The sequence below is a fragment of the Rhinolophus sinicus genome, chromosome 1 (genome assembly GCF_057876585.1).
Source record: "Rhinolophus sinicus isolate RSI-liver-muscle chromosome 1, RSI-T2T, whole genome shotgun sequence".
Taxonomy (NCBI): Eukaryota; Metazoa; Chordata; class Mammalia; order Chiroptera; family Rhinolophidae; genus Rhinolophus; species Rhinolophus sinicus.
This window is the reverse complement of record NC_142501.1, coordinates 100731006-100746871: the sequence shown is the minus strand read 5'-3', so window position 1 is coordinate 100746871 and position 15866 is coordinate 100731006. Positions and strand designations below refer to the sequence as shown.

The following is a 15866-nucleotide window of genomic DNA, read 5'->3' as shown; positions in this document are numbered from 1 at the left end:
GGCCAACATTACCCTGATACCAAAACCTGGTAACGATAACACGAGAAAAGAAAATTACAGACCAGTATCTCTGATGAATACAGATGCAAAAATCCTAAATAAAATTCTAGCAAATTGAATGCAACAATGCATTAAAAAAATTATACATCATGACCAAGTGGGGTCATCCTTGGGACACAAGGATGGTTCAACATATACAAATCCATCAATGTGATACATCACATAAACAAAATAAAGGACAAAAATCATATGATTGTATCAGTTGATGCAGAAAAAGCATTTGACAAGATACAACATCCATTTATGATTAAAACACTTAATAAAGTAGGTATAAAAGGAAATTACCTTGACATAATAAAGGTCATATATGACAAACCCTCAGCTAATCTCATAATTAACGGTGAAAAACTGAAACCCTTTTGCTGTACATTCAGAAATGTGACAGGGCTGTCCCCTATCACCTCTGCTTTTCAACATAGTGTCGGAAGTCCTAGCCAGAGCATCAGGCAAGATAAATAAATAAATGTTATCCAAATTGGGAATGAAGAAGTTCAATTGTCACTCTTTGCAGATCACGTGATGGTATATATAGAAAACCCTAAAGAATCCATCAAAAATCTATTGAAACAATGAAGAATACAGTCAAGTTGCCGGCTGGAAATTCAATGTACAAAAGTCCATTGCATTCCTGGGGTGGCCGGATGTCTCAGTTGGTTGGAGTGCTGGCTCTGAACAACAGGATTGCCGGTTCAATTCCCACATGGGTCTGTGTGCTGCGTCCTCCACAACTAGATTGAAGACAACAAGCTGTCGCTGAGCTTCGGGAGGGGCGGCCGGATGGCTCTGTTAGTTAGAGCCCGAGTTCCCAACACAAGGGTGCCAGTTCAATCCCCACATGGGATGGTGGGCTGCATCCCCTGCAACTAACAACTGAAAACGGTGACTGGACTTGCAGCTGAGCTGCGCCCTCCACCACTAGATTGAAGGACAATGATTTGGAGCTATTGGGGTCTGGAGAAATACACTGTTCTCTAATATTCCCCAGTAAAATTAAAAGAAAAAAAAGAAAACCCAGCCAACAATGGCATAGGGGTTTGTTTAAAAAAAAAAAAAAAAAAAAGTCCATTGCATTCCTACATACTAACAATGAAATGTCAGAAAACGAAATTAAAAAAAACCATTCCTTTTGCAATTTCAACAAAACATATAAAATACCTAGGAATAAACTTAACCAAGGACGTGAAAGACCTATATACTGAAAAATGTAAGACATTTTTAAAAGAAATTGAAGAAGACACAAAGAAATTGAAAGACATTCCGTATTCATGGATTGGAAGACTCAACATAGTTAAAATGGCCATATTACCCAAAGCAATGTACAGATTTAATGCAACCTCCATCAAAATCCCAATGGCATTTTTTAAAGAAATAGAACAAAACATCATCAGATTTGTTTGGAACCATAAAAGACCCCAAATAGCTAAAGCAATCCTAAGAATAAAGAACAGTGCTGGAGGTGTCATACTCCTTGACTTCAGCTTGTACTACAGGGCTACAATAATCAAAACAATATGGTGTTGGCAGGAAAACAGACACACAGACCAATGGAATAGAATTGAGAACCCAGAAATAAACCCACATAAATATGGGCAGATAAGTTTTGACAAAGAAGCAAAAGCCATGCACTGGAGAAAAGACAGCCTCTTCAATAAATGGTGCTGGGAGAATTGGAAAGCCACGTGCAAAAGAATGAAACTGGACTGCTATCTGTCACCATGTACCAAAATTAATTCAAAATGGGTCAAAGACCTAAACATAAGACCTGAAACAGTTAACTGCATAGAAGAAAACATAGGTACTAAACTTATGGACCTTGGGTTCAAAGAGCATTATGAATTTGACTCCCAAGGCAAGGGAAGTAAAAGCTAAAATAAATGAATGGGACTATATCAAACCAAAAATCTTCTGCACAGCAAAAGAAAACGACAAAATAAAGAGACAACCAGCCGAATGGAAGAAGATTTTTGCAAACAACGCCTGAATTAGAGGCCGATATCGAAAATATACAAGGAGCTCATGCAACTCAACAAAAAAAAACACACCAAAGAACCCAATTGAAAAATGGGCAGATGACTTGAAGAGACATTTCTCGAAAGAGGACATACAAATGGCCAATAGACATGAAAAAATGCTCAACATCACTAATCATCAGAGAAATGCAAATAAAACCCACAATGAGCTATCACCTCACCCCAGTTAGAATGTCTATCATCAATGAGACAAATAGTAACAAGTGTTGGAGAGGCTGTGGAGAAAAAGGAACCCTCATTCACTGTTGGTTGAAATGCAGATTGGTGTAGCCGCTACGGAAGGCAGTGTGGAGGCTCCTGAAAAAATTACGAATAGAATTACCGTGTGACCCAGCGATCCTTCTCCTGGGTATCTACCCAAAATATCTGAAAACATTTATCCGTAAAGACAAGTGTGCTCCAATGTTCATTGCAGCTTTATTTACGGTGGCCAACACATTGAAACAACCAAAATGTCCTTTGATAGATGAATGGCTAAAGAAGTTGTGGTAGATATACACAATGGAATACTATTCAGCTATAAGAAAAGATGAAATAGTACCATTTGCGGCAACACGGATGGATCTTGTGATTATCACGCTAAGTGAAATAAGTGAGACAGAAAAAGTAGAGAACCATGTGATTTCACTGATTTGTGGTATATAAAACTGAAAACAACAAAAGAACAAGACAAAAAAATTGAGAAATAAAAACTCATAGATACAGACAATAGTTTAGTGGTTACCAGAGGTTAAGAGGAGCTGGGGCCTCTGGAAGAGGGCAAAGAGGGTCAAATATATGGCGATGGAAAGGAACTGGCTGGATGGTGAACACACAAATAGATATATAGATGATGTAGTACAGAATTGTACACCTGAAATCTACGTAACTTTACTAACAATTGTCATCCCAATAAACTTGAATTTAAAAAAAGTGTTTCCTTGTACCTATTTTCAGTTAATCCCCATTGTCGCACCAGAGCTTAGGAAGCCACTGATCTGATTTATTTGCCTCTCTAAATATTCTGGACATTTCAGAAATGAGATCATGAAATACGTTCTTTTGCATCTTGCTTCTTCTGCATCATGATCATTGCTGAACTATGTCCTCTTAGATGGACCACCTTTTGTGTATTCATTCACTAGTTGATGGACATTTAGCTTGTTTCTGGGTTTTGGCTATTATGAATAATGCTGCTGTCAGCATTTATGTACATACATTTGCGTATTGTATGAGGATTCCATACAATACCACATGGTATTGTCTGTATCTTTTAAGCCATTCTAGTGCATATCAAATTGTATCTCATTGTGGTTTTAATTTACATTTCTCTATTAATGCTAAGCATCTTTTCATGTGTTTATTTTCCATATACATATATATTCATTGGTGAAATGTCCAAATTTTTGCCCTTTTTTAAAGTAAGTTGTCGTCTCGTCAGTGGTTAAGAGTTCTTTATATAATCTGAATACAAGTCTTTTATTAGGTATAATTGTTAACTGTGGTTTGCCTTTCTTTTTCTTAACAGCATCTGTAGTACACAGAATTATGGCCCCTCCAGATATATTCCATGTCCTAATTCCTAGAACTTGTGAATATATTACCTTACCTTTCAAAAGGGACTTTGCAGATATGATTAAGTGAAGGCTCCTGAGATGGGGCCGTTTTCCTGAATTAACTGTGTGTTCCCAGTGTCATCAAATGATCCTTATTCAGACATTAAAAAAAAGAAAAGAAAAACTCATAGAAAAACATTTGTGGTTACCAGAGGCCAGGGGTGTGGGGACGGAGTAATCATTTCACAATATGTGTAAGTCAAACAATTGTGCTGTATACCTTAAACTTATACAGTGATGTTTATCTATTATATCTGAATAAAATTGGTAGAAGGGCGACGTCCTCTTAACAGAGGGAAGACTGTCAAAGTCAAAGAAAAGACAATGGAACCAGAGACTGGAGGCATAAGCTTTAAAGATAGATGACGGGGTCAGGAGCCAAGGGTGCAGGTAATGCAGGTGGTCCCTAGAAAAGACAAAGGAACTGATTTGGCCTGTAAGACTCCAAAAGGCACGTATCCATGCTGACATCCAGTGCTATGCGATAATAAATAAGTGTGTCATTGTGAGCCACCGAGTTCTTGGTGATTTGTCACATTACCCATAGCAAAGAAATAGTATCTTTTGAAGCTTCAGAGTTTATTTTGATGATGTTCAGTTCATCAATTATTATTTTATAGATTGTGTTTTTGGGAGTTTTAGAAGTTTCATTTAGGTCTCTGATCCACTTTGAGTTAATTTTTGTTTATGGTGTGAGGTAAGGATTTATGGTGGTGTTTTGTTTTGTTTATTGTTTTTTGGTATGAGGATTATCCCATTGCCCAACAACATTTGTTGAAAAGATGATCTATATATCATTAAATTATTTTGAGAACATTGTCAAAAATAAATTGATTGACCATAAATATAAGAGTTTATTTCTGGGTTCAGCTTTGTTCCATTGATATTTGTGCCTTTTGTGCTAATATCACTGTCTTGGTTACCGTAACTTCATAGTAAGTTTCAATACCAGGTAGTGAAGTCCTCCATCTTTCTTAAAATTATTTTGGCTATTTCAGTATTTCCAATTAAATTTTTTTGTATTTTTGTATAAAATCCTTTGTATTTTTTTTTTAATGTAAATTCCTTTTTATTTTTGTGCGTAAAATCCTTTGTATTTCGAAGTAAATTTTAGGCTAAGCTTTAGGATTTTTATTAGCTATTGCCTTGAATTTTTGTTAGATGTATGGCTAAGGTTTTTATCCTTTTTGATGCTGTTGTGAATGGAATTTTTATTATTATTTAATTCTCAGAATGTTCACTGTTAATATCTGTATAAAGATCATTTTTCTTTATCTTGCTAAACTTATCTTGTGACCTTGCTAAACTCATTTCTTAATTCAAGAATTTTAGATATGTTCCTTGGGATTTCCTACATACAAGAGCATATCTGTGAATAAAGACAATTTTACTGTTTTCTTTCCAATCTGGATGCCCTGATGTATTTTTTTTGCTGTATCTCAATGACTAGAACCTTCCAGATAATGTTGAGTAGAAGTGCAAGAATGGACATCCTTGCTTTGTTCTCGGTCTTGGAAATGTCTTCCGTCTTTACCATCGAAGACCATGTGAGCTGTGGGTTTTCATGGGTGTTCTTATCAGGTTGAGGACATTGCCTTCTGTTTCTGCTTTGTTGAGAGGTTTTCTCAACAAAGTGAGTATTTGATTTTGTGAAATGTTTTTTTCCTTTTGACTTTTAAGGTTAACTTAGGGCTTTTTATCTTTTTATTCTGCTAGCATGCTATATAACAACAATTCACTTTTGAAGGTCAAATCAACTATAATTTATGTTCATATGTGTAGCCCTGGGCACACTTGGTTGTGGTGTCCCATACATTGTGTATGTTCCTCAATTCTGTTTGCTAATATTTTTCAAGGATTTTTGTGTCTGTATCATGAGGGATGTTGTTCTGTAGTTTTCTTGTGAAAAGGTGGGATGAGGAATGAAAACTGATAGTAAAAGGGCATCAGAAAACTTTCTGGGGAGATGGTAATACTCGGTATGGATATATGGGTATATACATTTCTCAAAAGTCTTAAGTCTGAGGACTTGAACAGACATTTCTCCAAAGAAGACATACAAATGGCCAATAAGCACATGGAAAGAGGCTCAGCATCACTAATCAGTAAGAAACGCAAACCACAACTGCAGTGAGATGACACCTCCCACCCGTTAGGATGCCTAATATTGTGAAAATAACAGAAAACAGTAAGTGTTGGTGAGGATGCTGAGAAATTGGAACCCTGATGCACTGCTGGTGGGATTATAAATGGATGCAGCCACTATAGAAAACAGTGTGGAGCGTCCTTGAAAAGTTAAAATTAGAGCTGCCATGTGATCCAGCAGTTCCACTCCTGGGCACACACCCAAAAGGACTACAAGTAGGATCTCGAAGAGAGATTTGTGCACCATGTTCGTGACAGCCAGAGCATGGAAGTAACCGTGGAAGTGTCCATCGACAGACAACTGGATGACAAAATGTCCATCCACCCAGTGGAATATTATTCAGCTTTAGAAAGGAAAGGAATTCTGACACAGGCTACAATGTGGATGAGCCCTGAGGACATTATGCTGGGTGACATATGTCAGTCACAAAAGGGAGAATACTGCATAATTCCACTTCTGTGAGGTACTTAGAGTAGTCAGAATTATATATATATAGAAAATAGAAGGGTAGGTGCCAGGGGCTGTTCAGAGGGTCACTGGGGAGTTTAATGGGTATGGAGTTTCAGATTTGCAAGATGAAAAGAGTTATTGAGATGGATGGTGATGGTCACATGACATTATGAATGTCTTTAATACCACTGAACTGTACAATTAAAAATGGGTAAGATGGCAAATTTCATGTTATGTATTTATTTTACCACAATAAAAAAAATTGAAAAAAGTCTTGGGTCTGAATACAAAAATTGTATACATTTTATTTCTATGTAAATTATAATTCTAAGTTATTTTAAGAGGCAGGGCAGGGGGACAGAATTTGTCAGGCTGCTAATATTGTAGCTTTTCTAACAAATTTAAAAAATGTTTTCACAGAGCATAGGTCATATCACAATGATAATAAAGTATTCATGTAAGTATCCTTTACAAATATTGTGTTTAAAAAAGGTCCTACGTCTTGATTTCTCTTGTTCTCATTAAATGTTCTAGAGCTACTCACATTCTTTTCCCTTGTGGCATGTCACATAAGTCACCTGTAAGTAGGGTCCTAAATGTCAGGATTACATTGAAGTTTAAGTAACAAGTCCACCAATAATTCTGTCTTGAAAACCTTGCTGCTAAGTGAAAAGACATTAAATGAAAAATATTTCCTTAATTTTAAAGAAAAGTGACATGTTTTATCTCAATTCAAGATAAGCAATTTTCACAGATAGAAAAATAAACAATGAAAGAATTTGTAGGAGACAAGTGTAAAAGTAAATACATTGTGCTGGTCCATAAAGTGCACGTGGTAATTATTGTCCCCTGGAAGGAGGAAGACCTGGCTCGTGCAGGTCAGTGACTGGGGCCCCTCCGTGTTCTTCGCCGGCACCTCACTCTTTGAGGAGGCGCAAGGCTGTCTTGTACTTAAACTGCGCTCGAAAGTAAGTCACAGCTCAGAGAGCCCCCTCGGGACTGAACACAGGCTACAAACAGTCTCACTTTGGAGCCCGTGCAAGTCCAGCATGTCTGAGAAAATGCTGCCTGTGGCTGCCTGCTTTGTGTGTTTGTGCAAAGAATACCTTTGGTTTCTTCCCAAACTGTTGAGTGGAGAGAATTGGAAAGTCTCAGTCTGAGATTGTAATGTCAGGAACCCTTCTGATAGCAGTTGGAGGTGTTCTGGATGAAACACTGGCGTGGCCTTGGGGATGACCCGGAGGAGTGCAGCAGGCCTGTGTTTGGGGGCTGGGTCCGCGTGTGTCTCCTGGCTCGGCCACACTGCATCTCTGCTCTGTCCCATAGATACCTCCTCTGGCTCGGACGACGAGGGCTCGGTGCAGGGGGACTCGCAGGGGACGCCCACCTCCAGCCAGGGCAGCATCAACATGGAGCACTGGATCAGCCAGGCCATCCACGGCTCCACCACGTCCACCACATCGTCCTCGTCCACCCAGAGCGGGGGCAGCGGCACTGCCCACCGGCTGGCGGACGTCATGGCCCAGACGCACATAGGTGAGTGAGTGCTCCCGCCCGCTCTGCCTTGGCTTGCCCTGGGTTGCCCTTGCAGGTGTCCTCGCGCTGGAGCCACAGCCTCTGCTCGGGAAGGAACGCGTCTGCTCCACTGGGATGCTGGTGGCCGTGTTTGTTCGCGTGCTTTCTGCTCACACTAAAGTGTGCACCTAGGCGGGCCTTCACAGTGAGTTTACCTTGACCTTGGAAATCAGCTTGTACGTAGCTTCTATGACAAATGACGTCCTCTGTGTTGGAAAAAGCAGTTAGGAAGCATTGCCTGAAATGTCTGGCAACAATGTGGAAAGGAGATTTGTTAAGAACTACGAGAGGAGAGGAGTGAGCGGAATGACTCCTTTCAGGCAGGTCAGTGGGGTACACATTTTCCTGCCGCCACTTATGCTGGTCACTCATTTTGCCACAGAAACGAGTCCTTGTCTAGTGTGAAGGACATGTACACAGGCCAGATCAGCTCAGTGGCCTAAAATTTGCAAACATTTCATTAGTATCAGGAATGAGACCAGTGTGTGGGGGCAGGGCGCAGAGTCTGGTCTCAGTTCTCATGTGAATGCTGTGTCTTCAGAAGTCACTGCTTCCTGGAGTAATTTCTTTTCTTTGTCCCTCAGAACTGTTGTGAGTAAAAAGGACAAAATAGGAAAGTTCCTCCAAATTTTTAAAAGTAATACTCAGATGCAAAGTGGTATTAAATTTCAGTGTCACATGTTCTCAGCAACATGTACGTTGGTGAACGTGCCCTGAGAACCTCTGTTTGAAATAACAGTAAGTTAAAAATTAAATGGAAATGTGTGACCGTTAAGTATTTCTAGGTGGTAAAGCTTCTTCCTGTGTGTTTTGGAGCCTGAGCCAGTGGCTGTGGTCCGGCACATGCTTCACTCTGCACCCACACGGGGCTTTGACACGGGGTTATTCTGTCACCTGTGCCACTCACCCAGCCCTGGAAACGTGTGTGATTGTAACTGAGTCCCCTCCAAGGGAGTGCCAGAATCTAACAAGGGAAACATCGTCTGAGTACACGAATCAGTGCATTTGTTTCTCTCTTTGTGAATTTGCACGTGGAGTGCCAGAGGAAGTGATGGTATGGAGGATTAAATTCATGCAGACTATAAAAGGGTGTATGACTCCTGTACATAGGTCTCGGTGTAACCTAAATATAGCTTCTGAGTGTGTGACATTTCAGCAATTTCTGTTTTGGCACAAAGATAAGTTCCTAGACTATCAGGGAATTTAGTGTAAATACAAAAAAAGTGGTTTGAAAGAGAGCTGTGGCAAAATAATGAAATGAGAATTAAAATTTTTTTTTCCAGTGACAAAGCAGAGGAAGTAAAAAATCAGACTTGGCAATCTTTGACCTGCTGTTGCGCTCCAGAGTCTACAAATAAGAAAGTGTGTGTGTGTGTGTGTGTGTGTGTATGTGTGTGTGTGTGTGTGTGTGTACGTGTGCACATGTATGTTTTAAGGAATTTAGGGTAAAATGAACCATCAGCTTGTGCTTCTAACCCTGTGGGAAGGTGTTGGTAACACGCAGACACTGCTTTGCCCCCTCTCCCCCCCCCCACCCCCGCAGGGAGGAGAGTAGGAGGCTAAAGCCCACAGAGGCCAGAAGCAACCGTCATGTTAGAGCGAAACCCCAGGCCCTCCTGGGTTCTTATGACGCACACATTTGTCCCCACGTCAGGCAGGTTTTGTGTGCCGTCACAGTCCCTTCCACAGCTCTGCCTGCTGCTATGTCTTGTATGACGTGCTGTTAGTGTCACACCTATAATGCTGACGGGGACCACCAAGACTTCCCCATCCTGAGATGTGAGAATGGACCTGAGCACACCCATGACGCAGGCAAAAGAGCCCTGCCCTAGGTGGTCCCCGCGCCACAGACACAGTGACACCTTCTCTTCACAAAGGCCCTCGCTACACAGCGAGAACCAGAAAGTTCTGCATCGTTATCAGAAGGTGCTTACTCAGGACCTCTGTACCTAACATTCTGAAGACAACTGGAGAGGAAGGGATTTGTGTCTCTAGAATGTTCTGTCAGCCCTCAAAGCTGAGGGACATAGCTTAAAGTAACCAGAATCACTGGAACACTTTTAAATAGCAAGAGGCACATTCATAAAAGCCACCAGAGAAAGATTTTATCGGAATTAGTTCTCTACGTAGAAGTGGAGAAATTGAAGATGTTTCTAGGCTAAGAGAGAAGAACAGAGCGGATAGACAACATTCTTGCATATTCAGAACCAAACTTTGTGTCTTCAGGGAGTTAAAGAAGCTTCTACAGAAGCTATTCTCAGGTCTCTGTCACTCTTTGTTAACTGGCACGTCTGGGACATCATCACGTGTGGGTACTATAACCATGTGTTGGGGACGGCTTATTAGATATTCATGGAAGTAATTACCATTTCCAGAATCTTTTAGAGTTTGTTGATGTGAACGCTGCTGTTGGTGTGTGCTGTTTGCATCAGCAAGCGAAGTCTCTGTAGGTCCTGTGAGAAGGTGGGAGTCAGAGGTCACCTCATGCACTGGCCCGAGGAGCCTGAGCCTGAGTCTAGATTCGGGGTCTCTAGGGAGTTTATTCAGAGGGCTTGCATGGCCACCGTTGTGAGAAAGTTCATCAGAAGTATCAGAGAATTCTTTTATGATCTCTCTACTGATGCGTTCAAACATTTACAGCCTCAAACTACCCAGTACATGGGGCGGTGATGAAGGCTTGGGGCTGGGTCCCCCTGCTGCCCCCACCCCACCCCAGCGGAGGAGTCCTTGCAGCTAGAGCTTCGTATTCATAAGCAGGGCAGCGAGCTTCTCCTGCAAGGGGCCAGGAGATGAGGCCTCAGGCTTCGTGGGCCACACGATCTCTGTCGCAACTAGAAAGGAAAGGATTTTGCCTTAGAAGCACCAGGAAGAAATGAGCCTCTTCCGTCAAGTACCCGTTTCTCGCTGCTTGTTGGGTCAGGCAGTAGGAGAGAAGCCTGGCTTGGGGGGGCCTCTCACCAGCTGACGTGACTGGGAGTGTTTGTTAGGTCCCAGTGCCGGCTTCTCATCCTGTGTCATCGTGTTTAGTCAGCGGTAAATAAAGCTTCTCAGCTCTCCTGTGGACAAACCCTGGCTTTGGAGGTTTGCCTGCCACCTGGTGGCCCCACACCTGGTCCCCTCCCCTACTGGTGGCCCGACACCTGGTCCCCTTCCTCCTGCAGGAGGCCCCGCCATGGCCCTCTCTCTACATTTTTGTCCATTTCATCCACTCCCCGTTTTTAAGGCTACCTGCTTTGTTCAGCAGCCCACATTCCAGAGTGCTCCTGGAACCGACACACTGGCCCCACCCTGTACCCCATTGTCTTGTCAGTGTTATTAGGGTCCAGGTCTGATCCTGTCTCTTTTCCCCAAAAATGCTTTGGAGATTTTTATCTATCAAAACTGACATTGTTTGTCTGGATTTTATACTTAGAATCAAAGTAATGATTTGGGGACCCATGAGTATCCAAACTCTTTGTCCTCTGTATGCCCCATTCTGCAGCTGTGCCTGCTGACCTCACCCATACCTGGTGTATACGAGAGAACTCCACCTGTTTACTTCCTGACTTTTTCCAATGTTTAAATGCATTTACCTCAGTCGTAACGGCCACCATTATGCACGTGAGAATTGCAGACTTTCTTGGAGCTCTTGAGAGGAAGGGTCCCCACACAAGGGGAGAAACCACCGGTGGCAGTAATCACGTCACTGCGGCATGTTGGGCAGGGCGTCACTTAGCTCCCTCAGCCACAGTGCACAGTGAGGCTTAGAGAGCTGACAGGATGGCCCAAAGACTCAGCTGATGAGTCAGACGCCCACCAGCTGGGGCAGGCAGTGGGTGACGCTGCTGTCTTGCTGTCTCCTCAGTGTCGTTGTTCTATTGCTTGTTACAAACAGAAACAGAAAGAGAGCTCTTTCCAGCCAAGCACAGTGACACTGCATGCACAATAAAGATTTCAGTGCCCCCGTGCCAACCCCACTGTGGGCTGTGTGACAATTGGAACTCCCCTCCTGAGTTTGTGTTTGTGGATAGTAATCAGGAAGCTGTTTTCCGATGTTGGAGATCCCTGTTCTGACATTAGAACGTACTTCTTAGAATGTGTCTACCAGTCGCAGTCACATCTTGATGTGATTGTCCTGCGTGAAGGTGGGGGACAGGCGCTTCGGGGCTGAGAACCTGTGTGACCTGAGCTCGACCCTGACCCGCAGGATGCGGGCTGAAAGCAGCGGGAACACAGGACCCTGAGCCCTTTCTAAGCATCTAGGCTAGTCCCCAGGTGATTCGCTTGCCACTGAGCAGCAGCCGTGAGTCCCATTAGCAGTGTCACAGGCTCACACACTCACAGATACATGCACGCATTCGCACTCACACACGCCCTCATGCACATTCATGCTCACACATATGCTCACATGCTCACTGACATGCTAACACGGCACAGAATCACAGTCACATGCTCACTCACACATGTGCTCCTGCTAGCACACGATCATACACATCACACACATACACTCAACGCTCTCACTCATGCTGTGTTCACACTCACATCACACACGCTCACACTCACGTGCACACACACACACACAAGAAAAGTTAACCTGCCACGGAAGACAAGGTAAACCACATGTTTTGTTCCTCAGTGGTCACTAAAGGTATAAGATAAATCCTTACGTGATATACTGTCATGTGTCACTTTTGGTCAAGACACCAACTGGAGCGTCCTGGTGAGGTGCCTTCCATGAGCTGGACAGTGGCCTTCACTGTTGAAACCAACATGTAAGTCCCCCTTCTGTTTGGTGGCACGTGGACGCAGCACGGCTCTCCCCCAGCATCACTGTTCATCACCACTGAATTTTATTCACCTGCACGTTTTCATCTAGGGGCCTGGTTTGCCATGTGTAGGGCATGGTCGTGTCCTCTTAGGCAGCTGGGCAGACCCGATGGGCTGAGGGCCTGTATCACACGGACCGCCCTTCCTTCTTTCCTTCTCAGTGACAGTGGCAGTCAAGTGACTGTAGGAAACCCGGGATGGGACAGCTTGGTGTATGGAAGGTTGGGTTCCTTTGAATGCACCACTCACTGTCCATCGTCAGTTAGTGAACCACGAGCACATTGCTTTCTGTATGTGAAAACCAGATTTCATTTTCTCTTCATTTAGAAGGGGATTGAAAATGGATCTGTCACCACTGACCCCAGGGGTTCCGATTCACACAGTTAGAATTAAAGAATGCTACCTTTCAGCGGGCATTAGACCCAGACTCGTCTGTCTGTAACTTACCTGCTCATTCTTTGAGCTGCTCCCCCAGACTTGCTGAGTGGACAGTGTGGGCCATGGGCAGGTGACTTCAGCCTCTGAATAGGACACAGAGCCCACCTGAGCCAGACACCTGCACAAGCAGAGGGAGCAAGGTTTCCAAGGTGGGGTTCCGCGGGACCAGGAAATGGTCCCAGCCAGAAACAGCGTGACTTGTTGGAAGAGAAGAGACGGAAGCTCTGCTGAGACGGTACCAAAGTGGTGTGCGGGTGCTGTCGTGAAAGTGGTTGAGTGCACTCCCTGCCCTCCTTCCTGTGCCTGTCTCGCATTACAGATTCTCGGGGACCCATGTCAGCAGCTGAGAGCGAAAGCCATGCAGGGCTGGCTGAGGCAGAGCGCCTCCTGTGGGGCATGTGTGAGAGCGTCACGGTAGCTGTGTGGTGGCGCTCATGGTTGAGGGGATGGATGCTTGGCAGATGGCTGGAAGGGTGGCCGCCATTTTTCTCTTGATATGAAATTACTGCAGAGTTGATCTGAGGAGCAGTGGGCTGTAAGCTCAGGACATAGCCCCACTCTGCTGAGTGGCCTAATCTTCCAAGTGCTCCTGGAGCGCGTGTCCTCATGGCCTTGTGCCTGGAACTGGAGCGTCTCAGACCTATGTACCTACTCCTTCAGCCTGACTCTACTTTCTTCCCCATTGACAGGTGTTTCCTGAGCATCTGTTACACACAAGGTTCTGTTAAGGGCTCCCCAAAAGATAGGTAGCTGGTTAAACACTTGGAGTCTTGACCATCATCAGAATAGCAGGGCACAGTATGTCCCTGCAGTGTCAGAACGTTTTCTGCTTCCTGACAGATGCAGCTGCTGGGGCGATACCCCCACAGGCAGCACGTGTGAGGAGCTGGACAGCGAGTGGGAGGGGAAGTGACGTCTAAACAAATTTGGAAAGTACTTTGAAGTCACCCAGCTGTCACTATTCCTATTTTTTAGTCACCAGATATACTAGAATCATTCTTTTTCCTAACCTCCAAGTGGGAACGTGGCAGTGTTCCTGCTGCCCAGCGTGGAGACGGACTGGCCGCCTGTCAACCATGATGAGGCTACAGCTTCACACACAGTGAATCTGAATAAAATTGAAATGCAGTGAACTCACATTTTAGCTGCTTTTGTTTTAGGTGCTGATTTGAAGCAAATGTCATTGGTAGTGTTACTTTACCTGCTCGCCTGAAAGCCTTATTCACAGCTGTGCCTTCCCATTTAACCGCTGAGCATCAGTGTTGTCAGTGGACGAGCGCTGTGGGGCCTGCTGCAGGTCTCCCTGTGTGCCCGGACCCGAGGCACACATCGCACACACATGCCCAGTGCTCACCCTCTGCCAAGCAATGTCCTGAGAACCTTACGTCCCCTGTAAGGAAGTCGCCACCATCCTCTGTGACAGATGGGGACACTGAGGCACAGAGAGGTTGGGACACTGCCCAGAGCTTGAATCTGCAGAGCTCTGCCTCGAACCTTGAGCTCAGCAGCTGTGATAGTGACAGATGGGAAAATGGCTCTGTCACTTTTTCCATTGGCTGCTTGAAAATCTTATTTTAGTTAAATTGATGGCGCCTGTTATGCTATTATATCTGAAGTTTTGCCTCACTTTGTTCCATTTTGAGCAGTTTGAATTATCTTAAAAGTCACTTTATGCTGAGATTTCTGTAATGGACTTTGATTCAGAATCATGGTCTCTAGTAGAACATGGCAGTTTCTGAAACCCTGTTGCTTCCTTTGCCTTCAGAATAACTCTGCCATGAGAATCAGGGAACCTGTGATGTGCTTCATTACAGAAAACCACTCTGCACCTCCTGATGTGACCACGTACACCTCAGAGCACGCGATCCAGGTAGAGAGGCCCCAAGGCTCAGCCACGTCGCGGACTGCACCCAAGTACGGCAACGCCGAGCTCATGGAAACTGGCGACGGTACGTCTCCCAGCTCTTTTTCTCCCTCCTTCATGGGCAGATTTCCACTAACTTACCTTTCAGACCACGATTGGATGTGTTTCTTCCAGATAAACAGCTCACTGAATCTAACTCACCAAACTCTTTACACGCGTCCCATAGAAAGTGGCATAGTTCCAACAAAGCACATTGTCTCCAAGTTGACCAGGCATTACTCCTTGTAGGAAAACAATGATGATGATGTGGGAATTTGGTGTGAGAAGGAAATTGGATAAAATTCTGATGTTCTTGTTGAACAACTAATGTTGGTTCAGCAATTAACAAATTAGTGTGCTAGTGTCAGTATCGTGAATGGTTACTTAGAGGGGCAGGATGAAGTCAGACGTGAACAAAGTAATTGACAGATGTGGGGCAGTGTGGTACTTTAGACTTTGGAAGAAAGAGAGTTGTTTCTTCTCCGCATTGGAAACAGTATTAGTGGTTTGATAAAATGTAGCAGTAGGGGTTCTCTTTTATTCCTCATAGCTTTAATCTGGATAAGCTCTCATGAGGGGCCGTTTCTGTGACCCAACATGCAGCAGCAGGCGTGATGTGAGCTGCATGCTTTATTCTGCTTTCCCTAAGTCTCAGTCCTTTCAGGGCCATGAAAGTAAGAATAGACCCCGATGATGACATGAAATGCTATTCCCGTGGCCTCGGTGTGCCATCCACCCCACTGTGCTTGTGTCCCGTGACACTGTGTTGTTTGGAGGTGAGGAGGAAGCCTGGGCCCAGCCTCTCACAGCAGCAGACGGCTCCAGGACGGCCAAAGCCTAGAGGCGCTGGGGTTCATGAGCCC

The 15866-nt window shown here is 44.0% G+C and overlaps 1 protein-coding gene across 6 annotated transcripts in view; it reads left to right on the top strand.

Annotated features, from left to right (window-relative positions):
- The window catches only part of DIP2C (DIP2 acetate--CoA ligase C (putative)), a 343900-nt gene that overhangs the window by 216742 nt on the left and 111292 nt on the right, over nt 1-15866 (top strand). For all 6 annotated transcript variants that reach the window (XM_088802036.1, XM_088802038.1, XM_088802041.1 and 3 more), the window contains 2 exons: nt 7608-7817; nt 14915-15049. In XM_088802036.1, coding sequence (XP_088658162.1) covers nt 7608-7817; nt 14915-15049 — 345 coding nt within the window. The remainder of the gene's footprint in view (nt 1-7607; nt 7818-14914; nt 15050-15866) is intronic.